Source organism: Festucalex cinctus, chromosome 17, assembly GCF_051991245.1.
Source record: "Festucalex cinctus isolate MCC-2025b chromosome 17, RoL_Fcin_1.0, whole genome shotgun sequence".
NCBI lineage: Eukaryota > Metazoa > Chordata > Actinopteri > Syngnathiformes > Syngnathidae > Festucalex > Festucalex cinctus.
Genome location: NC_135427.1, coordinates 6,417,323 through 6,430,889, shown reverse-complemented (window position 1 = coordinate 6,430,889; position 13,567 = coordinate 6,417,323). Strand labels below are relative to the sequence as shown.

At 39.8% G+C, this 13,567-nt stretch overlaps 1 protein-coding gene and 1 non-coding gene across 5 annotated transcripts in view; both read right to left on the bottom strand.

The window, feature by feature from the left end:
* Positions 1 to 104: 104 nt before the first annotated feature.
* trnaa-cgc (transfer RNA alanine (anticodon CGC)) lies at positions 105 to 176 on the bottom strand. The gene has a single exon. It is a non-coding gene; the product is annotated as a tRNA-Ala (tRNA).
* A 512-nt stretch (positions 177 to 688) lies between these two features.
* shisa8b (shisa family member 8b) overlaps positions 689 to 13,567 on the bottom strand; it is a 30,640-nt gene continuing 17,761 nt past the window's right edge. For all 4 annotated transcript variants that reach the window (XM_077503311.1, XM_077503310.1, XM_077503309.1 and 1 more), the window contains 3 exons: positions 9,819 to 9,943; positions 4,063 to 4,176; positions 689 to 2,674 (listed from right to left, as the gene is read on the bottom strand). In XM_077503311.1, the coding sequence (XP_077359437.1) occupies positions 2,136 to 2,674; positions 4,063 to 4,176; positions 9,819 to 9,943 (778 nt within the window). In that variant the 3' untranslated portion in view covers positions 689 to 2,135. The remainder of the gene's footprint in view (positions 2,675 to 4,062; positions 4,177 to 9,818; positions 9,944 to 13,567) is intronic.

Sequence of the window (13,567 nt, the reverse complement as noted above, 5' to 3'; positions counted from 1 at the left end):
AATTATAAACAGTACGTTATGCTGTTTAGGCTCCTGTATTGTCATAAACAGCCACAAGGTGGCACTGCAATCATAACATTAAACAGTATTTTAAACAGACACCATGGAGATGCTGGGGATTGAACCCAGGACCTTGTACATGCGAAGCACACGCTCTACCACTGAGCTACATCCCCGGTATGTGTGTGTTGCATCAGCAGGTCATAAATTACTTACTGACAAGTACTTTGTGAAGCTTCCAAAATGTTCCAATATTTGTTTAAATGTAAATGTAAGCTAACCCAAACTATTCTTAAAATGTCCATAAAATGTGTTTCATTGAAAAAACAAACGACACACTGCATCCTGCTCACCACTGCCCTCACTCGACCCCAGTGCAAGTGGACTGTAACAGTGAAACTGTCCACAATTTGTGTATCTGCACCTTTATTTAAATATTGCCTATTATGTTCTCATTTGGAACTCTATAATAAAGTCATATAAAATTAGAATTAAAATATCTTTCCTTTCTGCGTTTGTGCCCGGTGGAGTTAATAAACCGATACCATCGACGCTGCTGTGTTTACGCCGTTATTTCAGAGCCGGCGAAGAAGCGAACAAACTCTTCAGAAAGAATCAGCAAATCTTTGAAACGTGTACACAAACAAACTCCACAGTAGTTTTTCAATCTTTAATGATTCCCTTTTAAAAAGTTGCATTGCTTGCTGTACAGCTTCTGTGAAGAAGAGTCGTTAACTGCTGCTTATAAATGCGGCTTGTTTTTGCTACATTAGAGCTCACCAGTAGATATTAAATTTACTTGTTGCACGTTTATGCCAGAAGCTCATATGTGTCATATTTGTATACTATACAAATGAATTCAGTTTGACTCGGACATCAACTAGAACAAATTCTTAGAAATAAAAACTACATAAAGCCCTTTTCCAACTAATTGTGTACAAAATTTACAAAGCTTCACATTGAGTTTCAATTTCACAAAACATCACACAAATCCCCAAAATGTTTTTACATAAAACAGTTCATGGGTGAACTAAATGCATGATTATGGACGTCAGCTATTGCATATAAAATAATTTCTATTTAATAAATCGGCAGGTTGTTTAGCCAAAGTGGTTACTTTTCAGATTTTTTTTTTTTATTATTATTCTGCCGTGAACTTTTAACGTCCCGAAACGTTCACGTTTTTGCACGTCCACGTCCTCGCAACATTTTCACACCTCTTTGTGCATTTCCCGAACACATCAGATCAACTTTTCCGCATCAGCATGCGGATCCGCGCGGTGTCTTCTGCTATCCAGGCTTTCCGTCATGTTTCGCAGCTCCAGGCTTGGAAGTGCCTCCGCGTATTTCTCTCCAATGTTTCCCGGAGGCGGCGAAACAACACGGGAGCGTCCTCGCACACTCCCGAGTTATGACCCAGGCCGTTGCGTAGTGAGAAATTCACAGTGACTCGTTGCCTTTCCTTCCCCTGAGGAAGGGAAACGTAGAGTTTGTTGTCTATTTTCTCTTCTTCTCCTCTTTTTCTAAAGGGTCCAAGCCTCTGGCCCCGACCAGCTCCCTTTCCTCTCCTCCCCTCGATGGAGCTTGATGGGAGTTGACGTGATGGTGGCATTGTCCTCACCGTTGAGTTAATGTCACCCCCCCGGGGGGGCTGCTGTCCCTGTATGCTTGGCCTGATGGCACCGAAAGCAAAAACGCGACATAGTGGGAGCTAAGCGGAAAGTACGCGAGGGAAAGCCGGCTGCGTTGTCGAGGTAGACAATGAGATTGCAAAGGGCAGAAGGCTCAGCGAAGCATCTACAAACGTGTCACATGTAGATTCTAACAAAATAACAAAAACATTTTTTTTTTTGAAATTCATTTTGTCTCTGTGCTTCATTCTCACAAGATCCCAAAGATGAGCTGAAGTGGTTTAAGTCAGAGGATTTGTGATGGTGGTGTGAAAGAGCCTGAGTGGTTTTCAAGTGACCTTGCTACATTTATTTCAAGCTAACCTACACGATCGCCACCAGATTATTCTTCACGTGTCCCATTTTGTTGTGTGGTGCACCACTTGGGCTCCCAATTCCAGACTCTGGTGGCACCAGCTTTCCGAATGTAAAACTGCGGCAAGCGACTATGAGTAGCCACATCAATCAGACTGTTACTTCCGTCGAACTGTGTGTGGAGTAGTTCTTTTGCCTGGCGTGTTGGTAGTAGGCTGCTTGAGAAGGATGCTGCACGTGGAAATGCATCCCATGCCCGACGACAACACCCGCCCCGCCTCCGGGGTACATCCCTCCGCAGGGTTGGCTAAAGAGATCCGGCATGTTCTCGATGCTCTGTTGCCGACGGGTGGAGTAGCCGTGTCTCCAGTGCGAGGCGTGCGGGGGCCCGGAGCCCGGGGCCGAGCTCTGCCTTTGGACGTGGTGGCGGCCGACCGGCTCCCAGGCTTTAAAGGCCGAGCTGGAGAGCAGCGGGTGCGTGGTGGTCTTCGGCAGGTGGGAGCGCTCCAGGTGGGTGGGAGGGATGGAGATGGAGAGGGGAGCGTGGAGGTCGGATTGCGACGGAAGGTGCTGGTGGATGTACGACTTCTCTTTGGGATGCGCTGGCACTGGCGGAAAAGCGGGCGTCCGGTAGTGGGCAAAGTCCATGAGGGGGAAGCTCTTGTAGTAGCTGTGAGACGCACTGTCCGCTGCAAATGAGGAACAATAAAGATATAAAAGACCTTGTATTGTTGTTGGTGATGTAAGAAGTTCAACAAAATATAGCTTATTTATCTACTTCAGTTATTGTTGTTAAATTTTCCTTGAAATAATTTTATCTTTGTGGCCCCAATAGTCTAAATACAATATTCTGATAAATAAAAAGTAAATAAAAAGTGCTAAATAAAAGCTAACTAGCTCTCTAGCAGGTAAACAAGTACCAGGGGAGCTAGCTAGGGAGCTAGCTTCAGGGGATACAGCACCAGGGGATAAAGCCTAGCCTAGCTCGCTAGCTCTCTAGCAGATAAACAAACACCAGGGGAGCTAGCTAAGGAGCTAGCTAGCTTTCTAGCACCAGGGGCTAAAGCCAAGCCTAGCTAGCTAGCTCTCTAGCAGATAAACAAACACCAGGGGAGCTAGCTAAGGAGCTAGCTAGCTTTCTAGCGCCAGGGGCTAAAGCCAAGCCTAGCTAGCTAGCTCTCTAGCAGATAAACAAGCACCAGGGGAGCTAGCTAAGGAGCTAGCTAGCTTTCTAGCACCAGGGGCTAAAGCCTAGCTAGCTGGCTCTCTAGCAGATAAGCAAGCACCAGGGGAGCTAGCTAGCTATCTTGCACCAGGGGCTAAAGCCAAGCCTAGCTAGCTAGCTCTCGAGCAGTGTAAACAAGCACCAGGGGATCTAGCTAGGGAGCTAGCTCCAGGGGATACAGCACAGGGGGATAAAGCCAAGCCTAGCTAGCTAGCTCTCTAATAAATTATTTGTACAATTTTTAGGACTAAAAACAATTTCTTTTCGTAACATTATGTGGCCCTTGCGTCCGTCGGATTTTCTGTATGTGGCCCTCAAATGAAAAAGTTTGGACACCCCTGTTTTAAAAGCAAGTTTTCATCTTTTTTTTTCCCCAAGTAGTAAAAGTAATACTGTATCTACAACAAAATAAACAGTGATGTCAGAGGAAAACTAATTAAAAAAAAAAAAGTGCATCAACACAAACGAAGGAGACGGTCAGAAGGCAGCTGAAAAAGGGCATTTTGTGATAAAGGTTAATCAAATCCATCTTGTCAAGCACGAGATTTGCCTTTGGCTACGGTTTTTTGTTTGCTTCTAATGCGCGCGCTGGAGGCTTGAGGCACTTCTGCGTCCAAGTTCCACCAGCTCCGAGACAATAACAGGTTTTGCATACGCGACCTTTAACCAACACGAGAGTTTCTGTATAACACCCGCTAAAAAAAAAAAAAAAAAAAAAAGCCTTGAGGTTGCCACCGGGCAACGACACCCTCGTTAACTGGCTGTTCTACTCAAATTTTTTATTTTTTTATTTTTTGATCACGCCAGTTGTCGTCAGCATCATATTGCGCAGCAGCGTGCATTACGACTTACCCACGGCTTTGAGCGAGGTGTACTTGTTGAGTCCCACTGTGCCGTGGTTGCTGTGGGAGTGAGGGATGCCTTGTCCTAATGGGCCGTGAGCCGAGTTATTTAGATGGTACTGCTCTAGTGGGACACAGAAACAAGAACAAAAAAAAAAAAGCACACACAGTCAGTGGTGTTTTCAAGAGGAGTCAAAACTCTCCCAAAAGAAGTTTAGCCGTGACTTATCGGGCTCTATTTTTTTCTCTCTCCTGATCGCTCAAGTAACTGGATGACGTAAAAATAAAAGAGATTTTTTTGGGAAAAAATTAAGTGAAATTGAAAATGTTTTTGACTGGCAAATACGTTACATATTTGTAAATATGTTTCAATGTATGTGTGAAGTACATTCAAAACGTTTTTTTTTTTGAAAATAATTCCATTCATTTGTACTTGTAGGCTAAAATGCGCATACCGTGGAAAAACTGCCGAACAGAAATCACCCACTACAGACATAAAAAAAAAAAAAAAAAAAAAAAAGTGCAATTATGCCATCTAGTGGGAAAAAAAGAACACAAATAAAAATCTCACTCATTTTTTTTTACACTAGAGTGCATCTTTTTAATTTTAACTCAATTTTATGAATTATTATGAAATTACTAATGACTAAAAGATGCAGCCATATTTTTTTTATTAGTTTTACTTTTTTTCCACTTTTATGTTAACAAGAATATAAATACTTAGAAAAAATATTTTATTGTACATTTAGAACAGTTAGAAAATTTGCGATTAATCATGAGTTAACGATTGAAGTCATGCAATTAATTACATTTAAGAAATTTTAATCCCCTGATGCCCCAGTATTGATATTATGTAGGTCAAATGGTCAAAAAAAAAAAAAAAATATATATATTTTATGTTTTTTTTTTTTACTTTTCTATGCATCAATTAATACATTGTGGCATGATGAGAATTTTTTAGCATTTAGCTTATAAGCACGTTGAAAATAGCATATTTGCAAATACCTTTAAACATACTTGCACGTACATTTAAATCAATGTATTTGTAAGTACATTCAAACATATTTATGTTCAAATGTACGGTCAAAATGTTCACAAAAACTCCACATTGGCGGCGCCATGCTTCCATAGAAAATCACCATCACTGCAATTTATCCATAATTATTTTGACAGACTAATGGCGGCGTTTATCAGGCAAAATTGATGCAATTAGATTTGTTAGCATAATTAATATGAGATTATTTTTTTTGGTTTTGACAATGTTCTGTTTGTATTTATTTCCCCTGGCGACATAAGTGTCAAGTCAAATAATAATAAAAGTGGAGCGATGATATATATATATATATATATATATATATATATATATATATATAATATATATATATATATAACAGCACAGTATGAGAGCATCATAACAATTGTTTATTTATACTGTATATATGTCATGGACCCATCTGGAACAAATGAATTCTGGCTTAGGACAGCCCCCCCCCAACTCTGACAGCCTGTCATTCCCATTGCCAAATGAAGTGAGCTTAATAAACAATCGAGCAAACTAGCTTGGAGAGTCAAGCCGCGGTTATTAGCATTAATGAAGTCCACTGATGCAGGCAGCCAACCAACTCGATGTCAGCCTCGGGGATGTGCGCCGCGCACGGCAGCCTTTTTAAGTTCAGTTTGGGGGGGGCGAGTGGAACCGAATCGGTGGCATTTTCTCACGCCGGCGATGTCATTAACCCACAAAATGCGCGTCGGTGCCCGTCGGGAGTCGCAGATGTTCGATTGAATCGAAGAAGCGCTTGTAATCATGGGGAAGGCAGGAAGTGTTTGGTCGGTGCTGGATTTCACTTTGATTTATCTTTCTTTTCTCTTTATTTTTTTCTGACCTTTTCTCTGGTCTCCTGACCATTTAAACCTCACGACTCTGGCAAGATTCTGAAGTACCTGGTTAAGGCGAAGGGTAATGGGATATTTAGAAGGCTTTAGGTGAATTAATGAGTATAAATTTATACGTATTTGCACGCACACGCACGCACACACAAAAAAAATAAAAAATAAATAAATAAAAAAAGAGCAATGATGATAAGACGTTGAATCGGTAAGACTACCGAATGAACAATTCTGAGCTCTTTAAAAAAAAAAAAAAAAAAAAAAATGAATCGAAGAAGCGCTGTTGTGCGTTTGTGTGTGCCGATCGGGCTCGGGTTTCCCACGCACGAGTCAAGTCAAGTTCTATTTGTGCTTGGGCGCCGGCATCAAAGACGAAATCATCTCATCGCTTCAATGACTGTCGGTAAAACGCAATACGCGGCGAAACTTTGGCATGCTAATCTCTTGTCACACGCTGGAAAGAGAGAGTGAGCGTCACTTGCGGTTTGGATGATGAAAGCGGAGAAGGGGGGAGGAAGGCAGGATGTTCTGGTGAACTAAATTAGAGATTAATGTGGAAGCCAGAGAGGTGGAGAAAAGTCTGGACTGTAACAAAAAAGTAGCAGAAACGTTTGAATTATGTTGTATGTGTGTGTTGAAGTGTTATTTTGCAAGCCACTACATAAAATCCAAACCGAGGGACATTCTAGTTTAGGCTTGTGGATGTTAAGACCCTCCTTTTGTGCATATTAATTTCTCCATTAACTCATTCACTGCCAATGACAACTATAGACGTCAAAATCCAAGCAAACAGCCAGTGTTAATTTTGGGGAAAAAAAATAAAAATTAAATTAAAATTTTAATTTAAAAAAATACATCAATAATTTAGTTTTAGTTATAGTCTTCTGACTAAATGTAAGAGTATTTTATTTATTTTATTTCCATTTTTGTTTTTTTGTTTTGTTTTAGGGACTCATTTTTTATGTGTTTATTTATTTATTTATTTATTTTAAGTTTTTTCTTCCATTTTGGAATAATTTCTTTTTCTGTCATACAATATATATATATATATATATATATATATATATATATATATATATATATATATATATATATATATATATATATATATATATATATATATAACACATAAACAAATGATTTTTAAAAACAGAAAAAAAGAAAAAAAACAGAAATAAAATCTGGAAACCAGAAAAAAAAATAGCATAAAAAAAAAAAATCAGAAAAATGGGGGGAGGGGGGTATCCACAAAAAAACAATAATAATATGAAAAAGAGAAACTAAAATATTCCAAATGAAAACAAAGCACACACAAAAAAAAAAAACAAGCCAAAACCAGATTTTTTTCCAAATGCAATACGCTTTCGTGTAAAAGTGATCACTTGAAAATGTAAACAATGGAAGAATTTTATACAAATAAATATTTGCATTTGGCATTTCTCTGGTTCCTAATTGTGAAAATCATTAACATAATCATTGTCTTCATAAAAAGAAATCATTAATTATTAATAATAACTAGGACTGTCATTAATTCATCTTTTTTGAATGGGTTATCCTATCAATTAGTCAGGTGATTGCCCTGCTCCTGTTTCGAGGCAAAATTTTTTGTATCAGCCAATTTTTGTAGTTGACATGACCGATTTTCTTTTCCAGCCATAATAATAATAATATCAAACTAGTTGTAGCCATTTACACTAATCAGGAGCCAAAAAGTAGCTCTTCAAAAAGTTTGGTGGTCCCTGACGTAAGTTAAAAAAAAAACAGAAGAGGGTCATTCTACTTTGCAGCTCTTGAGGAACACGATTAATAACCAAGTTGGACCCGCATATGTGGGACACTGAATTCTTTCCAGCAGCCTACAGATTGCACTTTTCCACTCTTGTGCCATTGTGAGTGCTCACGACCGTGAAGGAATGGTGAAGGCCGGCACATGTCGCTTAACAACGTGCGCGTGCGTAATGAGACATAAAAGAGTTGCAAGTGCCACGGGGACAGCGAAAAAAAAAAAAAGCGGAGAGCTCTTTTGTCCGGATGAAATATAAATGAGCGTGCGTGGACGCGAGACACTGCGAATCGAAAGCGGGAAGTACGGTTTCGTTTTCCATGTTGCAACCTTGCCTTTGAGAGTTCAGAGTGTGCGCAGACGTTTAAAACGATTTGGCCAAAAGGGCAACCGAGCTCACGTGCCAGGGGGTCAAAGTTCAATTCAAGGTGAAACGTGGGTATTGATGATCTGTTGTTCCGCTGTCACGTTGCTTCTGCAGTCGTGTTCGTTAAATAGGTCAGCTTTTTTTTTTTTTTTTTTTTTTTCGTGCTTCCAGCTTTCTTTCTGCAATGAGTCATATTTGCTGGAGAATATTGGACCACATTTTTTATTTATTTATTTTGCAGCCTATCTATCTCCTCTAATAGCTCACGGAAATTTCCAAAACTTTATTTTCTGATGTTTTCCTCTGAAGGGAACGTTCGCCACAGACAGACCTTTTACCGCTTGCCTCTCATCAGTTTAAACGCGCTCAATTAGCCTGCGTATGTGCGTGTAAAAATCACTAATCAGCATTCTGTTTTTCCCCTCTAAAGGCCTGTCTCTCCTACTCTGGAAAAACCGATACTGTTCAGCTGATTAGAGCCCGCGCAATCTATTCAATGTTCCACTTAGTCGTATTGCTCAATTAACACAGACAATGTTTCAAGCTAACTTCACAAAATAAAAAAGTACAATCAGTGGTGCTTATTCAAACCAGAGAAATGCAAAATCAGCAGACATATTGTCATCAATATTTAGGATCTTAAAACCTGTACTCATTCACTCACCGCCATTTTCACATTTCGCAATCCCGTTCGCTCCCCGGCTGTTTTACTGGATTTTGACTGATTTTGCAAGGCCCACAGAATATTGTGTTCAATTGCTATAAAAACATGGAACCTACCAAAGGAAAGATTAAAGTCTCTTCTTTCATCAGGAAATAAAAAGTATGTTTCTATCTGTTTCCGTTTTGCAGCAATTAGCATTAGAAGATAGCCAAGTTTCATCAGTTTTCACAAATCTATTTAAAATTGTAAGTAATTGAGCTTTTTTTTCCCTTGACGGCCCTGGTTGATCTGCTTTGCTCTGCTGCCACCTGCTGGCCGTTTGTGTAATAACTACCATTTCTGCAACCGTTCTTTGCAGTCGAGAGGCTGCATCAAAGTCTTCTGTATGCTCTAGGATAGAAAAAACAAAACAACCCCCCCCCAAAAAAAACGTATAAATACGTCTTTGGGACACTTAGAACATAAAAAAAAAAACTATTTACACGTTATTGGGAGCAAATGAGTTAAATATTGGCAACTCAGAGACTGAGTGGAGCAGTGTCCCATTCATATTATGAATAAAATATAAAATATAAAATATAAAATATAATTGGGTAAAATAAACAAACGAAAGACGAGTGGCCATATATTTCTTATATTTCATTCATATGGGTTGTATGTGCATGTTTGTGCCACAAAATGGCACATACGGCCTAAAGGGGTCTAAGCCTGCATACATTAACATAGTAATTAGAAAATGGGTGTTGTCGTCCGGCAATTTTGCGCGGGCCACAAACATGTGTTCTATTTATAATCGTCACTGTGACGACATCACCCCTTACAAACCAAAGATGTCAACAAATCATGTGTATGGGACGCATCTAAGGAAGTCACTTTATTAGGTACACCTTTGTGTCAGCATCATAAATACTTAACAAGGTGCAAGGACTATTTTGGCATTGACATTAGCACACCGGCAGCCATCTTGGACCTCGCCATTGCTATTAAGTGAATTGTCGTACGCGTCAGTCAACCCGCGTGCGTCCGCGCGCTGCCCTTTTTTTTTTTTTTTCCCCCGCTCACCGCTCCTGCTGCGCTGCATCCTGGACGACACGCCGTTGGCTCGCCCCCTGCTGGGCGAAGTGCTCACGGCGTTCTCCGCTGGACTCGCCGCTGCTCCCTGTTGCTTCAGCAGGTCGGTCAGCATCCTTTGGGGCAAGAAATTCAAGTTGAGAGTCATTCTGCAGTCTGGATTCAGGTCGATAATAAGAATCAGTCATATTGCAGAGCGATATTCGAATGCTTGGGTTGAGAGGCACATTTCTACGGAGCCCCTAGGGTGACAAAACTTGGCGTTCCCTCGCAAAACAACTTTGCGTTCTCTCGCAAACACACATAACACTGCATCCATATTAATGTATAAGAGAATAAAAAAAAAGAAAGAAATATGGACCAACTTACAACAAAGAATAGCTTTCTTAACTGTAACAGAAAAGATTTAAAGTGCATTTGAAATTCGAAAATAAAATTAAATCCGTAATTAAACGATAAACCTTTTTTGACTGACCACATCAAACCATATGATACTGAAAAATAAAATGACATAACATCAATAAATAATAATGCATTCAAACTGATCAGCAACATTAACTCAGGAGCACAATATTTAAAAAAAAAAAAAAATCCTTTAACCTGCAAAACAAAAATATATAAAATAATTTGTGCTGATTTTTTTTTTTTTTTTTTTGCTGTGTGCAAAGCGCACATGCTCAGTGCAAACAAAACCCCAACACCACCGAGCGAATGCTCCCTGCGTGCACACTACCAATAATGAGAGCGCCACTGCCCCCTAATGTAGTGGAGGTGCAATTGCATTTTATTCTCGGACAGTAAAAAAAACGAAATAAAAAAAAAATTAAAAAAGCATGTTCCCCGAGGGCAAACGCGCCCCTCTTGATGGAGCCTCGCGCCCACCTTGGGGGGGCCCGCCCCCACTATTTGAGAATTAGGGGCGCCGTACATTTCCAACATTCGTTTTTTTTTTTTTTTTTTTTTTTTGCCTCGCTCAAGGCTGAAATCCAGCCGTACTTGACTGGCGGCTTGTTTTGCTGTCCAACATATGGACAAGGCTTCCTGCAATATGTTCCTTTTGGATCTGGAGTTTTCTGCGCACGCACGCACGCACGCACACTAATAAACACATGAATGCAGTTTTCACATTTTAGCATCGATGCTATTCACTCCCTTGATCAATAATTCAAACAGCAGTGCCACTGTTCTGCTTAATGAAGCTGATGTGGTAGCTCACACACACAAAGACGCGCGCGTGTGTGCGCGCACAAACCGAGAGTACGCCTGAGTTGACAAGTGACCGCCAACGGCAACTTGTTCACACTAAAGTAGAAAAGTGCAGCCCATTGGCCACGGCTGTGATCTTCTACAGATTATCTGCGGTAGGGATGATGTCATTGAAAAATGGTGTTACAGATGCCAAAATGTGACTGCTGCAGGGACTTTGTTTATGACGTCTATCTATCTATCTATCTATCTATCTATCTTAGCATAAATGAGTACACCCCAACAGGTTTGTAAGAACACCTATAATTTCCATTGATTGCAAACAAGATTTATTAATTAGTACCCACATAAAAACAAAAGTAGTTTTCCCAGGCCTAGCAGACATATTGCTTTCCATTTTTGTGGTGGGATGCATTATTTTATTTTTTTTTGCATTTGTTAATTTGATGAAACTCAAGATTTTGTAATCTATGCATTCTATTACAACCTTCATTTCATATTCAAAATTTTGGAAATTCTTCTCATGTTCATTGAGATACTGAATAAAATGTACAATATATATATATATATTCTGTTTTTAAAAATAATTTGTTTGTTTTTTGAATATGACAGAAAAGAAAATTATAAAAAAAAACAGGGAAAAAGGAAACTTAAAGACAAAAATAAAAAATAAAAAAAAAAACAGGAAAAAATGATTCAATAAAACAAATAAAAAATAAAATAAATATTGAAAATAAATAAATAAATTACTCTTAATTTTTTCTGTTTTACGGAATATTTTTTTTCAAAATATTTTTTCCGTTTACATGTATATATTCACATGTATATGTATAATGTATATGTGGCCTGCGATTGGCTGGCAACCAGTTCACGGTGTACCTCGCCTACTGCCCGAAGCTGGCTGGGATAGGCTCCAGCACCCCTACGACCCTTGTGAGGAGTCAGCTGTTTTTTATATATATATATATATATATATATATATATATATATATATATATATATATATATATATAAGAGAGACAGAGATGCCTCACTAGAATGGTTCTGAGTATCTCTCTTTTCCACCAGCAAATTCATTCAAATCGTTAATCATCTTACTGTGGACTCTTTTGTGCGAGTGAAAGACTTTATTCAATTTTGACGCAGAGTAGCCCCATTTTAAAATATTTGCCTTGGCGCGACAAAAGCACTTATCCTGCACAATCCCTTCTTCTCCTTCTTTTTCTTCTCCCCAAACTCGACTTGGTCCCAAATCTGTCTCGTTCCCCTTCTTCCTCCTCTTTAAAGCAATACCGTTAGTCTTCGTGTCCCCCCAGCTACCCAGTCTGACTCATTGCCATGCGAAGCCTCGGGCCGCCGCTCAAACAATTTGCTGATTTGGACTTTTAATCTTCAACCAAAAAAAAAAAGCGCACCTGTCCCCGAGCGATGCAGCGTTTACGGAGCATTGGCTCGGCGTCACGCTACTTTCCGGGGGATGCCTTTGAAAAGAGGGAAGATGGCAGCGCGACGGGCTGGTGAGAAGATTAAGACGTGCAAATAGCGAGCACATTCAATCCAAATCGGTGCACGTTAATCACTTTGTCGCCCGCGATCAAAGCATCTGTAAAGTCCGAGTTCATTTCAACCAATATCGCACCTGTGAATCAACATCTACGTTTGGCAAACCGCGCCAAATATTCAGCGGGCACATATGAGGCTCCGCGCGTAACCTTCAAACGTTACGTAACAACAACATGTCTGACAGCTGTGCGGCATCAGCCGCGCCCGCACACCCTCCCCGATCCGCCACGGGGATTGTGAGGACCTCATTAATGCCCCGCGACAATCAATCACAATCATGTCACAGACATGGTGATTAGTAAGAGCCGATAATAGACGGCGAGATTTTATTGATCGCTATGTGGTGCGCACATATGCCATTTTGAACAGGAAAGAGGACTTTGAAACTAAATATACTTTTAATCTTCCATCATATCACGCATGCATCCTTTCATATTTCATCATGTCACACAGACAGATCGGCGATGGTCCTCTTTCGCCCCCCCCCCCGTCAGTTCGATCGTCTATTTAAGCCGCAAATTTTACTTGACAGCGTTGCGGTTTATCTGGAAACGCAACGCTTTGAGATAATCTTTCAGTGAAAGACGCAAAGTGACCCCGGCAAGTGTCTCCGTTTCAACGGTCACTTTCGTTCTCGTCTGTCTCGTCATCAAAAGGTTCGAGGGATTTATCTCACTGACAGATAAATTAAAGACTAAAATAAGGATAATTTTAGCTATGAATTATTTTTGCTTAAAGTTGTACATCAAAGCAGTGGATATAAAAAAAAAAAAAAAGTCTACACACCCCTGTTCAAAATGTCAGTTGTCGTTTAGCTTTCTCCACGAATGAAACAACTTCTACTCAATTGGAATTTTTATACTGCGTATAATGAGTAAATTTTTTAAAAACTACCGTATTTTCACGACTATAAGGCGCACCTAAAAGCCTTCAATTTTTTCAAAAGCTGACCATGCGCCTTATATAAGGAT